At 44.9% G+C, this 26308-nt stretch overlaps 2 protein-coding genes across 2 annotated transcripts in view; both read left to right on the top strand.

Moving 5' to 3' along the window:
• Window positions 1–5533, top strand: part of s27a2 (Very long-chain acyl-CoA synthetase) — a 45125-nt gene extending 39592 nt beyond the window's left edge. Inside the window, exons 5-10 of the mRNA NM_001141797.1 lie at window positions 736–930; window positions 1426–1516; window positions 1747–1942; window positions 2364–2461; window positions 4373–4503; window positions 4945–5533. Of these exons, the coding sequence (NP_001135269.1) occupies window positions 736–930; window positions 1426–1516; window positions 1747–1942; window positions 2364–2461; window positions 4373–4503; window positions 4945–5121 (888 nt within the window). The 3' untranslated portion in view covers window positions 5122–5533. The remainder of the gene's footprint in view (window positions 1–735; window positions 931–1425; window positions 1517–1746; window positions 1943–2363; window positions 2462–4372; window positions 4504–4944) is intronic.
• A 13595-nt stretch (window positions 5534–19128) lies between these two features.
• The window catches only part of LOC106587894 (very long-chain acyl-CoA synthetase), a 29598-nt gene continuing 22418 nt past the window's right edge, over window positions 19129–26308 (top strand). The window contains exons 1-3 of the mRNA XM_045708334.1: window positions 19129–19699; window positions 20610–20831; window positions 22423–22581. Of these exons, the coding sequence (XP_045564290.1) occupies window positions 19222–19699; window positions 20610–20831; window positions 22423–22581 (859 nt within the window). The 5' untranslated portion in view covers window positions 19129–19221. The remainder of the gene's footprint in view (window positions 19700–20609; window positions 20832–22422; window positions 22582–26308) is intronic.

Below are 26308 nucleotides of genomic sequence, written 5' to 3'. Positions count from 1 at the left end.
TGGGCGATCAGGTTACGTCGCGACGGAGGGGCCAGTTGGATAACTCCCTCGGGCAGATAACGTCGGTGGTCCAGTCGAGAAGGCCCGATGGGGCTCCGCATCGGCAGTAAAACGGGTCCGGATAGGTGATTGTAGCCCAGGAGAGGCTGATGGAACTCTTCAGCTGGCTAGCTCCGGAATAGCCCAGTAGTGGCTGATGGAACTCTTCAGCTGGCTAGCTCCGGAATAATTTATGTTAACTCCGGGACCGACGTTGCCAATAGTCACTCAGGTAGCAGCTAGCTAACTGCAAGATCCAGGTGGAAATGTCCAGAGCCTGCGGTAGAAAACCGGGGATATGGAGAGAGAATAGGTCCGATATGCTCTGGTCTGAGTCGCGCTGTACAAAAACTGGCGATAGCTTTTCAAGCTAGTGGATAGCTGAGGACCGCTAACCGTGGCTAGCTGAACTCCAACGTTAGCCAGTGAACTGGCTAACCTCTGGCTAGCTTCTGTTGTGGATTTCAGATGAGGTAAATAATACTTTTTTTTTTTAATTGGTGAGGCGGGTTGCAGGAGAGTGTTTTGAGGTTGAGTTTTTAGAAAAAAAAGATGTAAAAAGATATGCAAAGAAAATATATATACATACACACGGGACACGACAAGAGGAGGACAAAGGACGTCTGAACTGATTGACATACAAAAAATAAAAGCATGTAAAAGATGAATGTTTGTGTTTTTCTCCCAACGTTGCAGAGAGACAACGACAGAGAGCACAACGTCAGGCTGGCCATTGGTAACGGTGTGAGAGCAGAGATATGGAGGGAATTCCTGAACCGCTTTGGGAACATCTACGTGAGGGAGTTTTATGCTTCAACTGAGGGCAATGTGGGATTGATCAACTACACCGGGAAGATAGGAGCTATCGGACGAGTCAACTACCTACACCGGGTAAGGACTGACTCCTGAACAGCCCTGTGTCCTGGGCCCGGATTCATAATGCCTCTCAGAGTGATGATCCCTGTTCACGAAACCTTATTCATTATGATCTAAAAGGATAAACTGGATCCTAGATCAGCACTCCTACTCTGAGACACTTTATGACTAAGGGGCCTGAAGATCTGACTCCTAAAAGAACCAGGGTTGGGGACAATTCCATTTAATTTCAGTTACTGAATTGAAATGGAATTGACTCCAACTCTACTGAGATATCATGCTTCCCTCTACATTTATATGACATTTGAATCATTTAGAAGATGCTCTTATCCAGACTCACAGTTAGTACATTTATCTTAAGATAGCTAGACACTTTTATTTGTATTAATTGGTAAAGGTAGTACTTCTTACATTGGACATTTTATCAGGGTTGGGGTCCGAACATCAACTGAAATTCCGTGTCTTTATCACAGTGATGTCATAGAGGTGTCTCTCCTGTCTCTCTTATAGAAGCTGTTTCCTTATGCTCTGATTAAATACGACACAGAGAGAGATGAACCAATCAGAGACTCTACCGGACTGTGTGTAGAAGCTCCTAAAGGTGAGATGCTGTTTCATAGGTGTGTTAGTGTTGGCCTTTATTTAACCAGGGAGGTTATTGTGGACACATTCTGGTGTACAATAACGACCTGAAAATCACACCTATCTCAATGTACATTATGCTATTCATGTGTGGGGGTTTGACCCTTTCCCTAAGGAAGAGACAGGAATGTTGGTGTGGGTATACATTATGGTGTGTGTGTGTGTGTGTGTGCGTTTGTCTTCCTGAAGGTGAGACAGGACTGTTGGTGTCCAAGATCACAGACATCGCTCCTTTTGTTGGATACGCTAACAGCCAGCAGACAGAGAAGAAGAGACTGAGAGACGTGATTCAGAAAGGAGATCTGTACTTTAACAGTGGAGACCTGCTGAAGATAGGCCAGGACAACTTTATTTACTTTCAGGATCGAGTCGGAGATACATTCAGGTACATGTCCTGACCTACAGTATGGCATTACAAATATATGGAACCATATTATATTATATTTAGTGGAGTTGTATTGACCCCTACAGGTAGAAGGTATAGAACATATTATATTATATTATATTTAGTTGAGTTGTATTGACCCCTACAGGTGGAAGAGAGAGAACATATTATATTATATTTAGTTGAGTTGTATTGACCCCTACAGGTGGAGGGAGAGAACATATTATATTTAGTTGAGTTGTATTGACCCCTACAGGTAGAAGGGAGAGAACATATTATGTTTAGTTGAGTTGTATTGACCCCTACAGGTGGAAGGGAGAGAACATATTATATTATATTTAGTTGAGTTGTATTGACCCTACAGGTAGAAGGGAGAGAACATATTATATTATATTTAGTGGAGTTGTATTGACCCCTACAGGTGGAAGGGAGAGAATGTGGCCACAACTGAAGTAGCTGACATCCTCACCCTGATAGACTTTGTCCAAGAGGCAAATGTCTACGGTGTTCAAGTACCAGGTAAATCTAACCCTAACCTTAATCCAAGTACCAGGTAAATCTAACCCTAACCTTAATCCAAGAACCAGGTAAATCTAACCCTATCCTTAATCCAAGTACCAGGTAAATCTAACCTTAATCCAAGTACCAAGTAAATCTAACCCTAACCTTAATCCAAGTACCAGGTAAATCTAACCCTAACCTTAATCCAAGTACCAGGTAAATCTAACCCTAACCTTAATCCAAGTACCAGGTAAATCTAACCCTAACCTTAATCCAAGTACCAGGTAAATCTAACCCTAACCTTAATGCAAGTACCAGGTAAATCTAACCCTAACCTTAATCCAAGTACCAGGTAAATCTAACCCTAACCTTAATCCAAGTACCAGATCAATCTAACCCTAACCTTAATCCAAGTAGAAGTTAAATCTAACCCTAACCTTAATCCAAGTACCAGGTAAATCTAACCCTAACCTTAATCCAAGTACCAGGTAAATCTAACCCTAACCTTAATCCAAGTACCAGGTAAATCTAACCCTAACCTTAATCCATGTACCAGGTAAATCTAACCCTAACCTTAATCCAAGTAGCAGGGAACCCTAACCTTTACCTTAAAATCAAATTAACATAGTACAGAAATCCCCATAATAATCTGTCAGTTTAAACTAGAGATATCTTGCATTGGCGTCTCAATCCACCACATCCCCCGATGTCGCACTTCTGCATCTGCAGTGAAAGGTGACTGAGCTAGAGCGATGTTTGTCAGACCAATAGGACAAGCACTTCAGAACAAACTTGTTATTCAATGTGTTTGTATGGGCTAATAGCAATAAGGACAAATTCACTTTTACATCAAATCAGTTTTTTCTATCTTTTTTTTTTTATACTTCAAGGGGTCTTAAAATTCAAAATCAAATTTTGAAATTATCCTTGGTATGACCTTCTTAAAACAATTCCATATAGCTTAGTAGAACGCCCCCCCATCCATTAGACAGGGCTTAGACTGCAGAGGGTTTTACAGGGTAAGCAGTCCATTCACTCTGACATAATAAACCAATAGGTCCCAATCATAAGAATACAAAAACACAACCATCACTATAAGCATTTCCCAATTGAAATGTACAACTATTGCTTCCCATTGCAAACATCTTTTTCACATTCAACACACAAAGTAACCAGCGTCACAAAATACATTTTGAAATCCATGTTATTCAATTATTGCACCCACACTGCTCGCACGCGCCAGTGAGCGTCTGCGTTGCCAAGGGCTAAAATAGAACTCCTTTCTATTGTGTTAAAATAGAAGTCCTTTCTATTGGTGACGCAGATCACGCTGCAAGTCTTGCCTCTCCCATCTCCTCATTGGTTTATAGAAGCAGGTACCCATCTCCTCATTGGTTATACCCACGTGGGTGATTGAAAGACGAACTGTGTTGCCGGTTGTGGTAATACTATGAAAGTTTAGATGCCAATCACCATATAAGTTCAAAGATGAAAAATCCTGGAAGGAGGAGAGATGACTAGAAACGATTCAGTTGACCGTTTTATGTGTGGATTAATTGGCGGAGTGGAGGACCTTGTGCATTTCAGGTGAAATAACAACTCAATGTTCATATCCCAGGACAAATTCGCTAGCAACAGCAAGCTAGCTAAATAAGACAAATTAGCTAACAATTGCAGGCAAACTAGCTAAATTGCCATACATGTTTAATGTTTTTCGACCTGTCCCCAAATTAATGTCATTGGTTCAGAGTTTGTTTTGATATTTTAACATGCGTGTCGTGATCGCTTTTGGTGTAGGGGGACAAAATGAATTTATGCACGATAGCGCACGATGGCGCATGCGCAGCCGGTTTGGGTTCCATGTCACAGTATGATGCGTTCTGGTTGTTTAGTTGTTGGAATGAGGGATTGTTGTGTTCTGTCTCCAAGGCAACGAGGGGAGGATAGGAATGGCTGCCGTCACGGTGAAGGGGGGAGAACAGTTTGACGGCAACAAAACATTCAGCCATGTAGCCAGCTACCTACCGGTGTATGCACGGCCCCGCTTCATACGCATCCAGGTAACTATTCAAAAGTCTTCCTTCCTTATATTACATCTATACTATCCAGGCTGTATCACATCCGGCTGTGATTGGGAGTCCCATAGGGCGACGCACAATTGGCCCAGTGTCGTCCGGGTTTGGCCGTGGGTAGGCCCTCATTGTAAAAAATAATTTGTTCTTAACTGACTTGCCTCGTTAAATAAATCTTAAATGTAAAAATAAAACCAATCTATAATGCTAAATTCATTGTTTTTGTAATGTTCTATTCTCCCTGACAGATCTCTCCCTGGAGATGAATAGTGAATAGTCCACTGAGCTAAAAGCCTGTGTGTGTTTACATGTCTCTCTACGCCCCCTCTCTCTTCTGTCTCTCTTCTGTCTCTCTTCTTTCTCTCTTCTGTCTCTCTTCTGTCTCTCTTCTGTCTCTCTCTGTCTGTCTGTCTCTCCACCCCCATCCAGAATGCGGTGGAGGTGACGGGGACCTTCAAGCAGATGAAGGTGAGGTTAGTGGAGGAAGGTTTCGACCCGGCCAGCATCACAGACCCTCTGTACATCCTACAGGAGAGAAAGCAGAGTTACACACCAATGACTGGCCAGATCTACAGCTCCATAGTGGCAGGCATCATCAAGCTGTGAACAGATCTGTGGTGATACTACTCCTGGGTCCTATTCATTAGGGCATGCAATGGAAAACGTTTCAAAAATGTTTTGCAACGGAAAACAAAAATGAGCATTACTTAGTCCCTCCCTGTTTTAGTCCACGCCAGCCCTAATTCTTCACCTGCGGGATCGTCTGAGACCAGCCACCCGGACAGCTAATGAAACTTGGGAGTATTTCTGTCTGTAATAAAGCCCTTTTGTGGGGAAAAACTAATTCTGATTGGCTGGGCCTGGCTCCCAAGTGGGTGGGCCTATGCCCTCCTATGCCCACCCATGGCTGCGCCCCTGCCCAGTCATGTGAAATCCATAGATTAGGGCCTAATGAATTTATTTCAATTGACTGATTTCCTCATAAGAATTGTAACTCAATAAAATCATTGAAATTGTTGCATGTTGTGTTTCAATTTTTGTGTTTATATTAGTGAACCTTTGTGCAAACAGTGCCACTCTTCGTCCCAGCGACTGTAATAGTTCTTGTTTAAACAGAGGAGAGGAGTATCCGTCAGCGTGGTAAAACATTTTCTATAAAAACTCTTCACCCAAAAAAACTATCATAATAATTTCAGAAGCACAGTAACTACTCTCGTTACTGCCAGAAGACTGCATTTCCTGTCCAGCCTGTTTTAGTCAGTAATAACTGTTACCAGGTATCCAGTCCAGCCTGTTTTAGTCAGTAATAACTGTTACCAGGTATCCAGTCCAGCCTGTTTTAGTCAGTAATAACTGTTACCTGGTATCCAGTCCAGCCTGTTTTAGTCAGTAATAACTGTTACCAGGTATCCAGTCCAGCCTGTTTTAGTCAGTAATAACTGTTACCAGGTATCCAGTCCAGCCTGTTTTAGTCAGTAATAACTGTTACCTGGTATCCAGTCCAGCCTGTTTTAGTCAGTAATAACTGTTACCTGGTATCCAGTCCAGCCTGTTTTAGTCAGTAATAACTGTTACCCGGTATCCAGTCCAGCCTGTTTTAGTCAGTAATAACTTACCTGGTATCCAGTCCAGCCTGTTTTAGTCAGTAATAACTGTTATCTGGTATCCAGACAGTTCTAAGAGCATCCCAAAATTGCACCCTATTCCCTATAGTGAACTACTTTTGACTAGATCCCTATGAACCCTGGTGAAAAGGAGTACACTATCATATAGGGAATAGGGTGCCATTTAAGGGAAAGCTATCTCTGCAGTCCTTGACTGGGGGCCTCATTCCTCCAGTTGGGGTTTTTGAGCAGTCCTCGACCGGGGGCCTCATTCCTCCAGTTGGGGTTTTTGAGCAGTCCTCGACCGGGGGCCTCCTTCCTCCAGTTGGGGTTTCTGAGCAGTCCTCGACCGGGGGCCTCCTTCCTCCAGTTGGGGTTTCTGAGCAGTCCTCGACCGGGGGCCTCATTCCTCCAGTTGGGGTTTCTGAGCAGTCCTCGACCGGGGGCCTCATTCCTCCAGTTGGGGTTTCTGAGCAGTCCTCGACCGGGGGCCTCATTCCTCCAGTTGGGGTTTCTGAGCAGTCCTCGACCGGGGCCTCATTCCTCCAGTTGGGGTTTCTGAGCAGTCCTCGACCGGGGGCCTCATTCCTCCAGTTGGGGTTTCTGAGCAGTCCTCGACCGGGGGCCTCATTCCTCCAGTTGGGGTTTCTGAGCAGTCCTCAACCGGGGGCCTCATTCCTCCAGTTGGGGTTTCTGAGCAGTCCTCGACCAGGGGCCTCATTCCTCCAGTTGGGGTTTCTCAGCAACAGCACAGCAACAACTGGCTGGATGATAACTGTTTGATTATCGAGTAGGACTGCATCCCAAATGGGACCCTTTTCCCTATACATGTATAGTGCACTACATTTGACCAGAGCCCTAAGGGCCAGATAGTCAAAAGTAGTTCACTATATAGGAAATTAGACCCTGGTCAAAAGTGGTTCACTATACAGGAAATAGGACCCTGGTCAAAAGTAGTTCACGATACAGGAAATAGGACCCTGGTCAAAAGTAGTTCACTATATAGGAAATTAGACCCTGGTCAAAAGTGGTTCACTATACAGGAAATAGGACCCTGGTCAAAAGTAGTTCACTATACAGGAAATAGGACCCTGGTCAAAAGTACATACTGCAGCTACCTGCGTTATCTGTCAGCAACAGAGAGCAGATATTACATCTATATAGACTAGGTAGAGCCTATACCTTGACCAGGGGTCAGAGAGCAGATTTTACATCTATATAGACTAGGTAGAGCCTACACCTTGACCAGGGGTCAGAGAGCAGATATTACATCTATATAGACTAGGTAGAGCCTACACCTTGACCAGGGGTCAGAGAGCAGATTTTACATCTATATAGACTAGGTAGAGCCTACACCTTGACCAGGGGTCAGAGAGCAGATTTTACATCTATGTAGAGCCTACACCTTGACCAGGGCAGAGATAGTGGCTGTGTACCACCCTCAAATTCATATCTGGGCATCAGACAGTTCCACTGCTTTTATTAAAATCAATTTTTCATATCCGTGATTAATTTAGACCTGGGACACCAGGTGGGTGCAATTAATGATCAGGTGGAACAGAAAACCAGCAGTAGTCTGGCCCTGGTGGATTTGAATACCCCTGGTGTATGGTAGAAGTCATGGGTCAACAATGAAACCCTTTAACAGAAATAGGAAATAAAAGAATGAAAACTGATATGTTTATTGATGTATTTATGAAGCCATGGTCTAATGTAAAACCCACAGCCATAAACACAGAGACAGTGATTGAACGGTGTTGCTGAGATTTATTACAATGTAATAAAAATGTATGTTTGAGCCTTCTGACTCTCCCAACAGGACAGGCATGATTAGCTTAATCAGGTAATATTAATTACAGAGAAATCATTTTATAAGTTAGCATGTCATATCACTTAATCCGGCATAGCCAAAGACACGACATTTGGAGCCCCCGTGCGAGGAATCTAAAATAGGATGAAGGTTTCATTTTGATTCAGCATATAGAAAATTGAAAAGCAGATTACATAATATACCAAGTTGATTATATACATTATGGGAATTGTAGACTGGAAATATTGGTGCGTGTGTGTTCCGGAGAATAGCCTCCGTGTTGTGCTCTGACGTAGTCAGTGGGTAGCATAAACTATACATGTATGTATGATGGCTGATAAAGCTATCTGAGAAATAGCGCGTTTGGCCAAACGCTAAGTATTTCTGCCTCTCGCGTTTCAGACGCGTGTTGGCTAGGTCATTATTAATTTCTCGAGCGAGGACAAAGAGCCAGCCGATTGAAATTTAGGAGAGATTAGCTTGACCAGCGATAAGTATCTCTCTGTCTCTCGCGTTTCGATGCGAGTAGACCACGGTGCAATTCGTTGTTTCCCGCGAGTTCCGGTTAAAACATCGTCAAATATCGCCGAAAAGGGTTTGAACATAATACGTTATAAGTAAAACCTTTCCCTTGCCAAGGGAATCCTATGTTGAGCATTTTTCAGGCATAAAGTAGCATTAGCTTGCTCGAGATGCTAAGCAAAACAAAAAAAAAAGGGAAAACAGCCAATTTGTTTTGTGCCACATTGTAAGTCATCCGACTTGCGGAACGAAAGTCCCGCCCTGGGTACTTCCGTTTGATTTCAGTGTGTGCCCTCTGAAGAAGTCACCAATACTTTCCTTCAAATAATTAGTCAGGTGACACTCAAGTCGTTACTCGTGATATCCAGACGGATATCGATGTCTTTTTCAATTGAACTAATAAGTGAAATTGCCAGATTTACATTCTCAAGTTTAAATAATATCCAAATTGATGAGTTTTCTAAATGAGACATTGTAATCTTTTTCCACATTAACCTAGATGAATAAACCTCTCAGGTTAATTCAAGTTTAAATCCCATATAGCCTATACAGGTTTGATTTATCATTCAAAATTGATCAATCAGTAAAATTTGGTTTTTGCAAAACCCATTCAGTAATCCAGTACTGACAGAAGTCCCGCCCAGCGGGAATCCCATGTGGCTTCGGCCCAAGGACCATAGTGGGGAGTGTTCCCAACATTTAATCTACTGTTTACACTTATGATATCCAATCAATGGAGATTGTATGGATTATCATCTCATTCAATTTAATAAGTTAAATTGTTTAACAAACCTTAATGTTCTTGCAATCAAATGAGACACTTTTTAAATTTTCCACATTTAACCTAGATGAATAAACCTCTCAGGTTAATTAAAGCTTAAATCCCAAATAGCATATACAGGTTTGATTTATCATTAAAATGGATCTATCAGTAAAATTTGGTTTTTGCAAAACCCATTCAGTAATCCAGTACTGACAGAAGTCCCGCCCAGCGGGAATCCCATGTGGCTTCGGCCCAAGGAAGAAGTGTACCATAGTGGGGAGTGTTCCCAACATTTGATCTACTGTTTACACTTATGATATCCAATCAATGGAGATTGTATGGATTATCATCTCATTCAATTTAATAAGTTAAATTGTTGAACATACCTTAATGTTCTTGCAATCAAATGAGACACTTTTAAACTTCCCATATTAACCTGGATTGAGCAACCTCAGGTTAATTCAAGTTTAATACCCAGATAGCCTACCCAGGTAGGATTAATCATTGGCATTGATTAATTAAGTCAATTTGCTTTTGCAAATTCATTCACGTCCAACTTCCACATTACTGGTACAGTACTGATGGTTCGTCAACATCTATAAATAGATTAAACTTGTCTTTGCAGCTTCCAATGAATTCCAAACCCAAACATTTAAAAAAAAATAGGAACATTTTTCCTCTACATTTTTCTAATAATGTGCAAGCTACCAAAGGAGGTGGTCACCACTCCTCCGCTAATTAGTGAACCTCCACCCATAAAAGGATTGATCTCTGACCTCAGCAGTGATACCAACCCTAATTATGCCATTAGAAAAACAACAGCCGAAATTGCGAACGCTCTCCAAAATCAACCATCAAATACAGGCTTTGTGACTGTTCTCTCCATTTTAGCACTTGTGTATCGCCATCAAAGGTTGGCATCGGTCCAATACCACAGTGCACAGCTGAAGCACGTGCAAGACATGGCTAACATGAGGGCACAGGTGGAGAGAACTGAGCAACTATTGACAAAAGCAGGAAATGAAAACATTATGCTAGTCGAGGAACTGCGTTTGAAATCGGAACAATTAAAAGTAATTGCAAATACTTATGACGATGAACGAGCACAAACTCTCCAACAAAATCGTCATCTGCAGGAACAACTCGATTTAGCCAAAACTAAATACGAGGTAGTCCACGCCAAACTAGATAAATCTGTTGAGTTATCTACAAACAGGAGCACGCAATTCCATAACATGCAGGCAGTTTTGTTGAACGTTACTCAAGGTAACAATGTTCTACTCCAAATTCTGCAGACCAAAGACGATCAGTTGATGAACACAATGACAAAGTTGGATGACAAATCATCAGAACTTATTGAAGTCGCTGACCAAATGAATGATGAGAGAACTCAGGTGATGAGGATGGAAATATTGATTTCTAAGCAAGCAAAGGAAATCTCATCACTGAATCTCTCGCTCCGTACTCGAGACCTCTATCTGCAAACCATGACAGATAAGTTTGAGACCGAAAGGAGCAGGTGTGACACTCACGTGTCCAAAATTGGTACTCTAAGCGCTCAAGTGGACTCTGCAATGCAGCAGAAGACCACCCTTAGGTACCATCTGGAGGAAGTCCAGAATGGTCACGCTCTACAGCATGACTACCCATCCAAGCAACCGGAGTCCGGTACTCAAAGGAGTGAAGACGATAGGTTTCAGACATTGCCTCCATCAGGTGTCCCTCAGTCTTCTCCTCTTGGCCATTCGGCACTGAGTAATATGGAGCCTCTTGGCCAACAAAGCCAAAGCTTGGCTTCTCCTCTTGGCCTGTCGGCCCCAATTTCTCCACAGGATGAAGCCAGGATGGCGCGGAATACCTTGACAAACTTGTCAAGAATTTCCCCACCTTTGACCCCGTTCCAGGTCAGCCAAACGATACTGAGACGTTCCTAGCTGACATAGAGGACGCGTTGGGTGGCTACCCGAATGCTACGGGTTCTGACAGGGTTTACCTATTGAAGCGAACGTCGAATAGACACGTGACGAGGTTCATTCGCCTACAACAGCAACACGTGCTAAATGACTACGCTAAACTTGCCACAGCTTTGATATTAGTGGATATTAATTCAGTGGTTCTGCGACTCGCAAACACGATAGCTCACTGGCTAACACCGTCAAACAAGCTCGGAACGAACACCCACAAGCTTTCTATCATAGGCTTCGTTCAGCTTACTTTGGCCTACTCACGGAAACAGGAATGGAAGAGCTGTTACCATTCAAACAAATGTTTCTGTCGAACATGTATCCCACCTTCATTACCTACTTGGGCCCTGCAGCCCACGTTGGCTTGCCTATCTTACAACTCAGAGAGCTTGCAAGCACAGCTTTTGAGGCATCAAAAGTTCACAACGCTAAGAGCCCTGACCACTCGGTTTTGAAGTTTGACCAGGAGCACTCACTCCAGTTAGAGGGTGCATTATCAGGTATTGGAGCGCCGAGAGATGACGCACCACAACAGTTTCTACCACGAAACCATGATTCCAATAACCTCCGCGGTCGAAATAACTGTAAAGTACGTAGCCATCAACATGACTACCGCTACAATCGACCCGTTCGCTACGTTCCTGCACCCAACCCACAAAAAGTGTCAGAGCACAAGGGTAACAAAGGGTTGAAGGACGATCAAAACGTAGACCAATGTTCTCCAGAAGTCCCACTACGGGAAGAACTTAAGCGAGAACAATTTGAGAAAAGGGTAAAAGATAAGTCACAAGGACTAGACGGGGAATTACCGGACACCAGGTCCGCAGAAATTAACACCCATAGCAAGGACGTTAAAGTTCAAATTTCTCCCGCTCTCATTCAAGACCCTATCCAGGGCCCGCTTGATCAAGCAACAAGCCCCAGGGCTTTGTCTGTAGACTCTGATACAAAAGTTGCAAAGAAAAAGGTCAAACGCTTCGTTAAAGCCAAGCCCACTCAAAATCGGAAAAGTCAATCTGCTTCCACCTTGAACAGAAATGGCACATCACGTCGTTGCGAACGACCACTCCACTTTGTGGGGAATATGTCCACTAACCACGAATCTAAACGGCCATACCTGGAAACAGTCCTGGAGGACTGCTTAACTTGTCATGCGCTAATTGATTCGGGTGCGACAATATCACTCATCTCTCAAACATTGTTTGATGATCTCAAAAGGGCTTTGAAGCCAACTAAACGTTGGTTAAAAGTGGAACGATGCGACACTAAACTTCGAGGGGTCACTCAGACTACCTCGCCTCTCACATTGAGAGTCATGCTGAAACTACACTTCCAGGACGTATCGCTCGTTCACCCTGTGTATGTTACCAGCCTCGAAACTGTAACCCTGCTACTTGGAGCAGACTTGATGGATCGGTTACTCCCATTGATGGATTGGAAAACCAACCAGGTATGGTCACAGGCCACAGTGCCTTTTCCACTGACCACACTGTCTTCCCCTAACGCTAGCTGCAACGCAGTCCTTCACGAGGGGTATCTGTCGAAAGCACCCCTTTGGGAAAAGACATTTAGAAACCTCTTGGTGCAGAATCCGATCCAAGGAGATATTACGATATCTCGACACATTCCATCAGCCAATCTGATTGACCATTCTTTTCATGATTTCGAGCCAGCTGTCTCTGTGAATGAGCAACTTCCCTCCTCCTTGCAGTCGTGCAATACGGTAGTTGAGATGAACTTCTCTTGCCCTTTGGACACTTCCGCAAGCACTGCGGCCGTCTCAGCAAGAAAAACATTGATGCGCAGAGTACACTCTGCTTCCGATGATACACCTTCCGCTTTGTTGGGGACTGTCACCCCTTACAATGACACTAATGGCGTCAGTCCAGCAACTGACCCGATGACTCCCACTGGTGAAACACTTTGCGATATCACAGACCGATATCCTCGTCTCAGTTTGCAGGTACTGAAGAGGTTGCCACACGCGGACGCGGTGGTGACTGACAGACCTCGACAGCCACTGAGGGTGTTGAAGCACAAACACCAGGAGATTTGGTTGAAAGGTTACAGCCATTCTCATAATAACGCGGCCACTGACAACTCGTACATAGGGTCCGACCTTTTCGTTTGCGCCTCGGTCACCAACACCACCCGCTGGTGGGGGGTCCCGAGACACAAAGGGGGGGAATAGTAGCCCAGACCCATGATGAGCCTCATTGAGGCCGGTGGGGGGGTCGAGGCTACGGAAAACACCGTACGAGGCCGCCAGAGCATAAATCAAATCTAGTTGTAAACTCCCCTATGAGAACAGTGAGGAGCAGACAGGCCCCTAGACGGGGATTATCTTAGAACACGTCTAAGATAGTACTGAGGTGTACCACACTGGTCGTAAAGGAAGTCCAATGGACTTGTCCACCTCCAAAACAAATGGCAACAATAATCATTCCTTGAAATGTGTAGGTTCAACTACAATACAACTAGTAATATGCTCCAATCATGTGTTCCGGTAGATAATATTTCAGAATAAATCGGTAGGACAACTGGACCCCTTGAATACCAGTACCAATACCACAGTCAGTCCAGCAACACTCAGTAAGAGGATTAGTAACCTCACAAGTTAAATTGCTATTGATAATAGCGACATAGGAGTCACTCAGAGTGCAACACGGGGAAGGGAATCTCCATTGCACTCTTCCAATGGTTAACACATGCCACTAATAAATAGAACCCTCCGTTCAGGAGAAAATTATTAGAAGTCATGAACCATGATCACACCACGTACGACTGGTCTAATACTTAGAGTACTTCCGTCGTGAGGTTAGCTCCTCCGTGGATAACATAGCTATGAAATTGACTTCATACCTACTGCCACTACAATAGTGGAAGACACAGTGACTTGTAGAAAACTACTACAGACTCCCTTGACACCAATTCTGACAGACCTCCAGGCATTGACCTGAAAATTACCTGACTACGTCAGACTCATTCTGAACAAGTTGTAATCTGCCAGGATACTTGGTTTTCTTCCCTTGACATGCGCGATTGTGTAAGCATAAACGCACATGCACAACGGAACATCCAATTAGGATTTATGCTAGGATCACTTAAGGGTCCAAGCAAAATACCAGCCTTAGTAAAGTTGAACATTTACTTCTAGGCCTTTGACTCTACAGCACTCACCAGTTTTCTAACCAGAAGTCCATAGCTCATCCTGTAGACTGCCCAAAACTAGTGCCTTACAGCTGTAGACTTATCATATAGTTGTCAACTTAGGATAGTACCCTAAGCGCCACCCCGCAAATTAGGAAAGCCCTAGATATGACATTAGACAATGCCATGATAGGGTCATTTTGCCAAGACCATGGACGTAGATAGAATACAGTCCAATTAGATGATTACGGTGGCATAACTATATTTTGTTTTGTTTATGCTTTCATTCATTTTGTTTCATTTTCTTCGGCACATAGAAAGTGATAGAGCCATAAACAACTCCCCCATACAACCATCAGTTAGTGCCACAACGCCGCTCATTTGGGGGGAAATGAGTGTGTGTGCGTTGTTAACATCTGCCTATGTTACTGCCCAGATATTCCAGTCTGGACGACCAGACGACGGGTCCGGAACGGCGATCCCAATCCGGACATCCGCTGCCGAGCCATGGAACGGACTTCTTCATTTGCAGAGACCCTACCCGGGTCGACCACCAGAGGGGGGACTGCAATAGCAACCACCAACTGGACATCTACTGCCCAGCCTTGGAGCGGATTTCTTCATTTGCAGACACCCTACCCGGGTCGACCGCCAGATGGGGACCACAACGATGATCCACAACTAGGACAACCCACGTTCATTTTTATGTTGGGTTATAACATGCAGGTTAATCGCAAGATTGAACCCAACCTGGGGGGACTGTCATGACGTTGGCCTGTGGGTAAGGTTTATGACCCCCCCCCATAAATACCTTTTACCACTTCCCCTCTCTGAATCTACTGAAGGACTTGAATAGCCTGTGTTAAATATAGAGAGTCTGGGAACATCAAACAAATGGGGAAAGGTACCACATATTTTGTTAATAAAACCAGTTGGAAATATGCTTGGGAACGTAATGAGTATGTATGTCAGTTCGGTTGTCATCTGAGACATTATGACTGATGACAGGACGACATAAACTGTATCTGAGAAAGTATGCACCCTCTAGTTATCAGAGTCACATGGAATTGTTATGCAATTGAAATGTTTGATATTGAAAATGTTTGTTAGGAGATGAAATGTAATTTTAGCTTCCGAATGAGAGATTTGGGTTTTCATAAGGAAAGTGCCCTGCTCGATCAGTGGCCCAACCCTGTGAAGAGACAGGGGTTATAAACGATGAAACACCTCCCTCCCCCTCTCCACTATATAATACTTTGACGAAAAGATAACCAGGTTGTTCCAGTACGGGAGGTCTGCAGCCTCTACGTTAGAAGGACACACATGTCAAGTACAGAACTAAGCCAACCTCGGCGTGAGCTCTGGTATGAACTGGTATGAACTTTGAGCTTATTCACTACAGAAGTGCTACTTCCTAGCCGTTGAGTTAGCAGCGGCCGCTGCTAACGTGGGTTAGGAAAGGACGGACGACGGATCCAGTCTAACAACCAGACGAAGATACCACCACGTATCCAATGGACCACCATTGACATTCTTCCGAAAACAGGGAGATCTGTTGGCCAATCCGGCCAGCATCTACGACCAATCTACCGAAGCGCAGCTCAGAGTAAATATTTATTGCATTTTCCTTTTCCAAATGGGCGGTAATTTAGAATGCTTAAGATAATGTATTTACGATAGCATAGCTGCTGTTTCTGTGTTCCTAAATCTTCCCGCTCTTTCATTCAAGCCCAACCCCTTTCCTTTGTGTAACTAGCTTTCATACAGGTTCCGTCCACCAGGACGTTTTCTGTATGACATCATTGTATTCTGTGTATTTGTAATTCTGTGTGATTAGTTAGGTATTTAGTAAATAAATAATTAAACCCAATTTTGTATTGCTGATTCAACTTGTTAGCCAGGGTTCGTGAAGATAACCAAGAATTTACAACTTTCATTATGAGACTGAAAATAAAACAAGGGTTAATATTGACTGCTATCGATGTAAAATATTACAAAGTATTTTAAGAGTTTATTCGGAAGATAACGGCTCTATAAACGTTCTTCCGTGGTGCCCCGACTTTCTAGTTAATTACATTTACATGATTAGCTTAATCAGGTAATATTAATTACAGAGAAATCATTTTATAAGTTAGCATGTCATATCACTTAATCCGGCATAGCCAAAGACACGACACTGCCTATGCTGTTACAGCCCCACTGTCACGTCCTGACCATAGTAAGTTGTTATTTTCTATGGTAGAGTAAGTCAGGAGGTGTTTGTCTGTTTTTGTATTTCTATGTTGGTTTTGTTTGGTATGATCTCCAAATAGAGGCAGCTGGTTGTCGTTGTCTCTAATTGGAGGTCATATTTAAGCTGATGTTTGTTCGACCTGTTTTTGTGGGTGATTATATTTTGAGTAGTGTGTTCTCTCTTCGTCACGGTTTGTTGTTTTTGTTAGTTCAAGTAATTAGTGTATTGCATTACGTTTCACGAATAAATAAAGATGTGGAACTACAAACATGCTGCATTTTGGTCCGATCCTTCAGACAGCCGTGACAGAATCACCCACCAAAAAAGGACCAAGCAGTGTGGTAAGGAGTATCTGGAGGAATGGACTTGGGAGGAGATTTGGGATGGTAAAGGACCCTTGAGGCAGGCTGTCGCTGGAGGCTCCAGACAGGGGAGCGTCGCTGGAGGCTCCGGACTTGGGAGCGTCGCTGGAGGCTCCGGACTGGGGATCGTCTCAGGAGGTTCTGGACTGGGGACCGTCGCTGCAGGCTCCGTGCCATGGATCATCACTGCAGGTTCCGCGCCATGGATCATCACTGGAGGCTTCTTTCGTGGAGCTGGAATAGGTCTCACCGGACTAGAGAACGTCGCTGAGAGTTCTGGACTAGGGAACGTCACTGGAGGCCGGGTGTGCGGAGCAGGCACAGGGTATACTGGGCCGTGGACGCGCACTGGAGGTCTGGAGCGTATGGTACGAGGCGTTGTGACAGGTCGCACAGGTTTGTGTTGGCGAACTGGGGTTACCGTGCGTAGATAACCTGGACCGAGAAAACGCACCGGAGACCAGGAACGCTGAGCAGGCATACTCCTTCCTGGCTCAATGCCAACTCTAGCATGGCACCTGTGAGGAGCTTGCACCGAGCGCACCGGGCTGTAGCTGCGCACTGGCAACACAGTGCATTTCTCAGCATAACATGGTGCTTGCTCGATCACTTGCCCCCCACAGTAAGCACGGGGAGTTGGCTCAGGTCTCCAACCTGACTCTGCTAATCTCCTCGTGTGCCCCCCCCCCCCCCACAATTTCTTGGGGGGCTGTCTCTCGCCCTTGCCTCGTTGTTGGTACAGCGCCTCATAATGACGCCGCTCCGCTTTAGCTGCCTCAATCTCCTCCCTCGGACGGCGATACTCCCCAGCCTGCCTCCAGGGTCCTTTTCCATCCAGAATTTCCTCCCAGGTCCATTTCTGTTGCTCCTGGGCACGCTGCTTGGTCCTTTTGTGGTGGGTAGTTCTGTAATGTGCGTCGTATAGAGGGGACCAAAGCACGGCGTGTTGAGTGCTCATAATTATTCTTTAATGAAAAAACGAAACACTTCACAAAGAAACAAAAACGACAGCAAACAGTTCCGTCAGGAAACATACAACTAAACGGAGAACAACTACCCACAAACACAATAGAAAAAAACCCCAACTTAAATATGATCTCCAATTAGAGGCAACGAGGACCAGCTGCCTCCAATTGGAGATCAACCCAAAAGACCACATAGAAATAATAACCTAGAAAAACACCCCAAAACACCCCCTACTCTACTATAGAAAATGACATCTTACAAGGGTCAGGACGTGACACACACAGGCCATAACATAATACAATGTCTACTCTCAAACAAGGCGAAATTATATAGATCTATGGATAGAGGTCAGCAGGGGTAAACTGGGACCAGAAATCAGCTCCGGAATTTGTAACTGATAAGAGAATTATATAATAAAGGTAAATGAATAAAGAATCCATTATTAATTAGTAGTTATGTAGCATGGGTAATAAATAATTAAAGTACTGAACGTTAGTCCCGTAAGGTCTAGTAGAGACCCGGAAGGGAGAGAAATGTGTGTGTGTGTGTGTGTGATTAGTGGGCCTAAGGGAATTGTAGACATGTGTGTGTGAAGAGACCGGGAGTAGCCTTCAAGGTTCTCCTAATCTTGGGGGAAAGGAACAGGCAGCACTGGATAGTGATTAACAGTGGTGGGAAGTCCGGGGAGGGATACTATTCACCTACTGTTTGTGGGTATGTATGTGCGTAGGTTATCTACTGTTTGTGTGGAGGTGTGAGCGGGGAGAGAGGACAAAATGAACTTCTTTGTTAATGTTCGGAAGAACGTTCTCTGAATAAACTGTACAGACCTTTTGCAGAAAGCTGAGTCCTTGCCTAATTATTCTTTACCCAGTGTCTTTCAAACCTTGGGAATTAGTCAAGGCTTATTGATTGTTAATTATTATCATGGGGATAAAATAATTCCTTTGACACTAACATAGGGCCCATTTTAAAAGAAATTCATAGGGCCGGCCCATTATTATCCAGATCATTTTCATTGTGCACCCTGAAAAAAAAGTTTGACTGGCCAAATAGGCAAAGAAATCTGCCCATGGAGGTCAATGCCCTAGAGGTGTCTGTCTAATGTCACTGCCATGGTCATAATTAGAATAGAATAGCCTGCTACTTCCTTACTTTATATTCCTCGCAAAGCCATTGGCTGTTGGGGATTTCACACCTACATGCGTCCAAAGGTCGTGGAGAGTTGTGGACTGGAGGTGTTGCAATAACCCGTTACTTTCTTAAACAGCACGGCCAAGAAGGAGACACCTTTTATTGACAATCACAAAGAAGTAGACCTTAGCTTTCAATATGTACGTGTTATTATATACCATATTGGCAGGATTGGCTATACTGCCACTCTTCCTTTATCTCAGAAATCCTTACCTTATGCAGGACCTGCACTACACAGTGACTTGCATCGTACTCGGGTTCCGAATGAACAGAATCAAGAGGAGCAAACCGTTCTACAGCATGCTGGACTGTTTTCTCGATAAGGTCAAAAAACACCCCAACAAACAGTTTATTGTATTCGAGAAGAGTTCGTATACATACCGGGATGTTGACAAGCAGAGCAACAAGTTGGCCCGGGCGCTCTCACAGCACGCCAGCGTGAAGGAAGGGGACACTGTCGCCCTCTTCATGGGTAACGAGCCCATGTATGTGTTTATCTGGCTGGCCCTGGCTAAACTTGGATGTACAGCTGCTCTGCTCAACTACAACATCAGGTCCAAGTCCTTATTGCACTGTTTCACCTGCTGCAGAACCAACGTGCTCCTGGCTGCTTCAGGTAAGCCCAGCCCACTTACCTTGGTGTTGCTGTTTACAATATTATTGTTAATACATCTATTTTGAGTAATAATTAATATACCTACAATAACTAGTTTAGAGACCTATGGTGTCTAGATCGGCAGGTAGCCTATTGGTTAGAGCGTTGGGCCAGTAACCGAAAGGTAGCCCAGTGGTTAGAGCATTGGACCAGTAACCAAAAGGTAGCCTAGTGGTTAGAGCGTTGGGCCAGTAACCGAAAGGTAGCCTAGTGGTTAGAGCGTTGGGCCAGTAACCGAAAGGTAGCCTAGTGGTTAGTGCGTTGGGCCAGTAACCGAAAGGTAGCCTAGTGGTTAGAGCGTTGGGCCAGTAACCGAAAGGTAGCCTAGTGGTTAGAGCGTTGGGCCAGTAACCGAAAGGTAGCCTAGTGGTTAGTGCGTTGGGCCAGTAACCGAAAGGTAGCCTAGTGGTTAGAGCGTTGGGCCAGTAACCGAAAGGTAGCCTAGTGGTTAGAGCGTTGGGCCAGTAACCGAAAAGTAGCCTAGTGGTTAGTGCGTTGGGCCAGTAACCGAAAGGTAGCCTAGTGGTTAGAGCGTTGGGCCAGTAACCGAAAGGTAGCCTAGTGGTTAGAGCTTTGGGCCAGTAACTGGAAGGTAGCCTAGTGGTTAGAGCGTTGCGCCAGTAACCGGAAGGTAGCCTAGTGGTTAGAGCGTTGGGCCAGTAGCCGGAAGGTAGCCTAGTGGTTAGAGCGTTGGGCCAGTAACTGAAGGGTGCTGGATCGAATTCCCAAGCTTACAAGGTAAAAATCTAGGTATCATCCTTTCCCTCTATGCAGCTAGTGGGAGGCAGTGCTAGTAGTGCACAGGCCAGAATGAATAGGATTCTGTCTCATGCTTGCTCTGTCTATGTGCCTCCCTCTCTTCTCCCCCCAGAGTTGCGTAGAGCGGTAGAGGAGGTGCTCCCCACCCTGAGGGAGCAGAGTGTAAGTGTGTTTGTGCTGGGTGAGGAGGAGGAGAAGTGTGTGACGGAGGGCGTGAATACTCTGAGCAGCAGCAGGATACAGCAGTCCTCAGATCAACCTCTAGACCCACAGCTCAGGTCAAAGGTCACCTTAAAGAGCCCTGCCCTCTACATCTTTACGTCAGGAACTACAGGTAAGCTGGGCCAAAACAAGCTGGACTGGACTGGCCTGGTTATGCATCCAGCATAGTTGCAGGAAGTGTGCTAGAAAGAACAATGTGAAAAATAAAATGTCCAGACCAGTACAATATGACTCTGGTCAGCCCTGTAGTGTGAATTAGACAGAATACTACTGATGTCCAGACCAGTACAGTATGACTCTGGTCAGCCCTGTAGTGTGAATTAGACAGAATACTACTGATGTCCAGACCAGTACAGTATGACTCTGATCAGCCCTGTAGTGTGAATTAGACAGAATACTACTGATGTCCAGACCAGTACAGTATGACTCTGGTCAGCCCTGTAGTGTGAATTAGACAGAATACTACTGATGTCCAGACCAATACAGTATGACTCTGGTCAGCCCTGTAGTGTGAATTAAACAGAATACTACTGATGTCCATATTAGTACAGTATGACTCTGGTCAGCCCTGTAGTGTGAATTAGACAGAATACTACTGATGTCCAGACCAGTACAGTATGACTCTGGTCAGCCCTGTAGTGTGAATTAGACAGAATACTACTGATGTCCAGACCAGTACAGTATGACTCTGGTCAGCCCTGTAGTGTGAATTAGACAGAATACTACTGATGTCCAGACCAGTACAGTATGACTCTGATCAGCCCTGTAGTGTGAATTAGACAGAATACTACTGATGTCCAGACCAGTACAGTATGACTCTGGTCAGCCCTGTAGTGTGAATTAGACAGAATACTACTGATGTCCAGACCAGTACAGTATGACTCTGGTCAGCCCTGTAGTGTGAATTAAACAGAATACTACTGATGTCCATATTAGTACAGTATGACTCTGGTCAGCCCTGTAGTGTGAATTAGACAGAATAATACTGATGTCCAGACCAGTACAGTATGACTCTGATCAGCCCTGTAGTGTGAATTAGACAGAATACTACTGATGTCCAGACCAGTACAGTATGACTCTGGTCAGCCCTGTAGTGTGAATTAGACAGAATACTACTGATGTCCAGACCAGTACAGTATGACTCTGATCAGCCCTGTAGTGTGAATTAGACAGAATACTACTGATGTCCAGACCAGTACAGTATGACTCTGATCAGCCCTGTAGTGTGAATTAGACAGAATACTACTGATGTCCAGACCAGTACAGTATGACTCTGGTCAGCCCTGTAGTGTGAATTAGACAGAATACTACTGATGTCCAGACCAGTACAGTATGACTCTGATCAGCCCTGTAGTGTGAATTAGACAGAATACTACTGATGTCCATATTAGTACAGTATGACTCTGGTCAGCCCTGTAGTGTGAATTAGACAGAATACTACTGATGTCCAGACCAGTACAGTATGACTCTGGTCAGCCCTGTAGGGTGAATTAGACAGAATACTACTGATGTCCAGACCAGTACAGTATGACTCTGGTCAGCCCTGTCGTGTGAATTAAACAGAATACTACTGATGTTTATGCCAGACAGGTAAATATTCTTAGATAGCACAACTCTGATTGGTCAAAGATATAAGGTACCATTTGAGATTTACATCAGCCTTGATTGTCTGTTTCCTGCCCTTCCTGGTGTCTCGTCCTCAGGTCTGCCGAAGGCTGCGGTCATCACACATGAGAGGCTGTACATGGCCTCCTCTATGCAGGCCATCTCAGGTGTGGCCTCTGATGATGTCATCTACATCTACCTGCCTCTCTACCACACCGCCGGCTTCATGATGGGTCTGACTGGAGCCATAGAGAGAGGTACTCTACTGTGATGTACAGCACAGTTGGTGAGAGTGTTGTTCTGGCAGCAGCCAGGTCGTGGGTTCAATTCCTGCATGGATAACATGCACCTCATAGCAGTGCAGTATATGGGAGAAAGATATGAGGTGTGAAGAGCTGAACTGGTTCAGAACTTCTTAAGAACTGGTTCTGAACTTCTTTAGATCTGGTTCAGAACTGGTTCAGAACTTCTCTAGATCTGGTTCTGAACTTCTCTAGATCTGGTTCAGAACTGGTTCAGAACTTCTTTAGATCTGGTTCAGAACTGCTTCAGAATTGCTTCAGCACTGGTTCCATGCCATCTCTAGCAATTACAATAACTACATTCAAATGGAATTCAAATGGAGAGAGAAAAACATAATAATTGAAATTCTCTATAAAAATTACTCTGCTAGCCGCCTGACTTGGCACTGATGATGAAGATAAAAAATGCAAATGTCTCTGAATACACGTTCCATATTATTTGAGGGCCGTCATGTGTAATAATGTTGTTATGATGTTGACCAGGGTTTACTAAGGGTTGTTTAATGGAGTGTCTCTTTACTCTGGGCGTTGGAGTAGAGGTGACTTGGCTCTGAGGTGACTTCTAGTATTTCAAACCAAAGTTCCTGAGTGTATTCAAAATGGCATCCTATTCCCTTTATACTGCATTGCTTTTGTTTTTGACCAGGGTCCATGTGGCTCTGGTCAAAAGTAGTGCACTATATATAGGGAATAGGGTTACATTTGAGACGCAGCCCCAGAGTTCCAAGCTGTTTATGTCAATAATGACCTTAGACTCTCAAATCAACCAGGACAAATTCCTAGGCCTTAGGGGTGCTGTAGCCTTTAACTAGGGCCCGGAGTTATTCCTTCCTGGTCCAGTAACATGGTCAGGAACAACTCCTGGCCCTAACCAGAACCATTCAAAGGGGACTGTGCTTTAGTTAGTTAGTTAGTCACGGTTGTCGTAGGGTAGAGTGGACCAAAACGCAGCAGGAATATGTGCACTCATCTTCTTTTTATTAAGGACAGAGAAGGTAAACCAAAACAAACACGTACACAAAAACACAACGACTAATAACAGGCCGGTAAGGCACAAAGATATACACAGCACAATCTCCCACAAAATACTAATACAAACACATACCTATTTATAGGACCCTCAATCAGAGGCAACTAGAAAACACCTGCCTCCAATTGAGAGTCCAACCCCCAATGAACTAAACATAGAAATACAAATGACTAGACTAAACATAGAAATACATAAACATAGAACAGTGCCCAAAACCCCGGAATAATAAATCAAACACCCTCCTATAAACACAACCAGCCCGAACCACATAAAACGAATATCCCCTGCCACGTCCTGACCAAACTACAATAACAAATAACCCCTTCTACTGGTCAGGACGTGACAGTACCCCCCCCCCAAATGTGCAGACCCTGGATGCACCTCACACAAATAAACAAAATAACCCCAAAACAAAATAAATCCCCTAAACTAAAGGGAGGGAAGGGAGGGTGGCTGCCGTCACCGACGACACTCGTGCATACACCCCCCCCAAACCTTCTACATTGGAGGTGGCTTAGGCTCGGGCCTAAAACCACCCCCTGACCAGTCCACTCCTCCCAAATACCTCGGCCTGACACGTCACTGTAGACCCTGTACTATACTTTATGAGCTCTGGACTGTAGGACGACTCTATGAGCTCTGGACTGTAGGACGACTCTATGAGCTCTGGACTCTAGGAGCTCTGGACTGTAGGCAGACTCACTCGGTTCCGGGCTGTAGGCCGACTCACTCGGTTCCGGGCTGTAGGCCGACTCACTCGGTTCCGGGCTGTAGGCCGACTCACTCGGTTCCGGGCTGTAGGCAGACTCACTCGGTTCCGGGCTGTAGGCCGACTCACTCGGTTCCGGGCTGTAGGCCGACTCACTCGGTTCCGGGCTGTAGGCCGACTCACTCGGTTCCGGACTGTAGGCCCGTCTCACTCGGTTCCGGACTGTAGGCCCGTCTCACTCGGTTCCGGACTGTAGGCCGTCTCACTCGGTTCCGGACTGTAGGCCGTCTCACTCGGTTCCGGACTATACACTGTTGCCGGATACTCTGGATGGGGTACTGTTGCCGGATACTCTGGACGGGGTACTGTTGCCGGATACTCTGGACGGGGTACTGTTGCCGGATACTCTGGATGGGGCACTATCTTCAGACACTCTGGACGGGGCACTGTCTTCGGACACTCTGGACGGAGTACTGTCGTCGGAAGCTCAAGACTGAGCTGACGCACTGGAAGCCTAGTGCGTGGGGCTGGTAGTGGAGGTACCAGACTGGAGACACACACTTTAAGGCTAGTGCGAGGAGCGGGAACAGGACATCCTGGACTGGGCTGATGCACTGGAAGCCTAGTGCGTGGTGCTGGTACTGGAGGTATCAGACTGGAGGCACGCACTTCAAGGCTAGTGGGAGGAGCGGGAACAGGCTGAATTGGACTGGGCTGATGCACTGGAGGCCTGGTGCGTGGTGTTGATACTGGATATACCGGGCCGTGGAGACGCACTGGCGGTCTCGATCGCACTTCCTGCACAACCCGTCCTGGCTGGATGGAACTAGTAGCCCTGCACAAGCGAAGTGCTGGCACAGGGCGAACTGGGCTGCCTGATGGTTGCCGTGCGTAGAGCGGGCGAAATCATGCGCACTTCCGCGTACTCCGGCGCTCTCTTTTCCACCTGCTTCTCATAAAAAGCACGGGGAGCTGGCTTAGGTCTACTGCCTGGCCCAGCCAAACTACCCGTGTGCCCCCCCCAAAAAATGTCTTGGGGGTGCCTCTCCGGCTTCCTAGCCAGCCGTGTTCCCCAGTAGCGTTCCCGGTCCTCACCAGACTTCCTCCATGGACCCTCTCCGGCCAGAATTTCCTCCCAAGTCCAAAACTCCCGACAGTCCACCTGTTGCTCTTTCCTCCACTGCTTGGTCCGTGTTTGTGGGGAGATTCTGTCACGGTTGTCATAGGGTAGAGTGGACCAAAACACAGCAGGAATATGTGCACTCATCTTCTTTTTATTAAGGACAGAGAAGGTAAACCAAAACAAACACGTACACAAAAAAACACAATGACTAATAACAGGCCGGTAAGGCACAAAGCTATACACAGCACAATCTCCCACAAAATACTAATACAAACACATACCTATTTATAGGACCCTCAATCAGAGGCAACTAGAAAACACCTGCCTCCAATTGAGAGTCCAACCCCCAATAAACTAAACATAGAAATACAAATGACTAGACTAAACATAGAAATACATAAACATAGAACAGTGCCCAAAACCCCGGAATAATAAATCAAACACCCTCCTATAAACACAACCAGCCCGAACCACATAAAACAAATACTTAGTCAGTACTTAATATTTAGTCAGTCAGTTAGTTAGTTTGTAGGTAATACTTTTGTCAGTCAGTGAGTTAGTTTGTTAGGTAATCATTTATTTAGTCAGTCAGTTAGTTAGTTAGGTAATCATTTAGTCAGTCAGTTAATGAGTTAGTTAGGTAATCATTTAGTTAGTCAGTCAGTTAGTTAGGTAATCATTTAGTCAGTCAGTGAGTTAGTTTGTAGGTAATCATTTTGTGAGTTAGTTAGGTAATTATTTAGTCAGTCAGTCAGTTAGTTTGTTAGGTAATCATTTAGTCAGTCAGTTAGTTAGTTAGGTAATCATTTAGTCAGTCAGT

Source organism: Salmo salar, chromosome ssa26 (genome assembly GCF_905237065.1).
Source record: "Salmo salar chromosome ssa26, Ssal_v3.1, whole genome shotgun sequence".
NCBI classification, from domain to species: Eukaryota; Metazoa; Chordata; class Actinopteri; order Salmoniformes; family Salmonidae; genus Salmo; species Salmo salar.
Note: the sequence above shows the minus strand (reverse complement) of the source record. Positions and strands in the feature narration are given on the sequence as shown.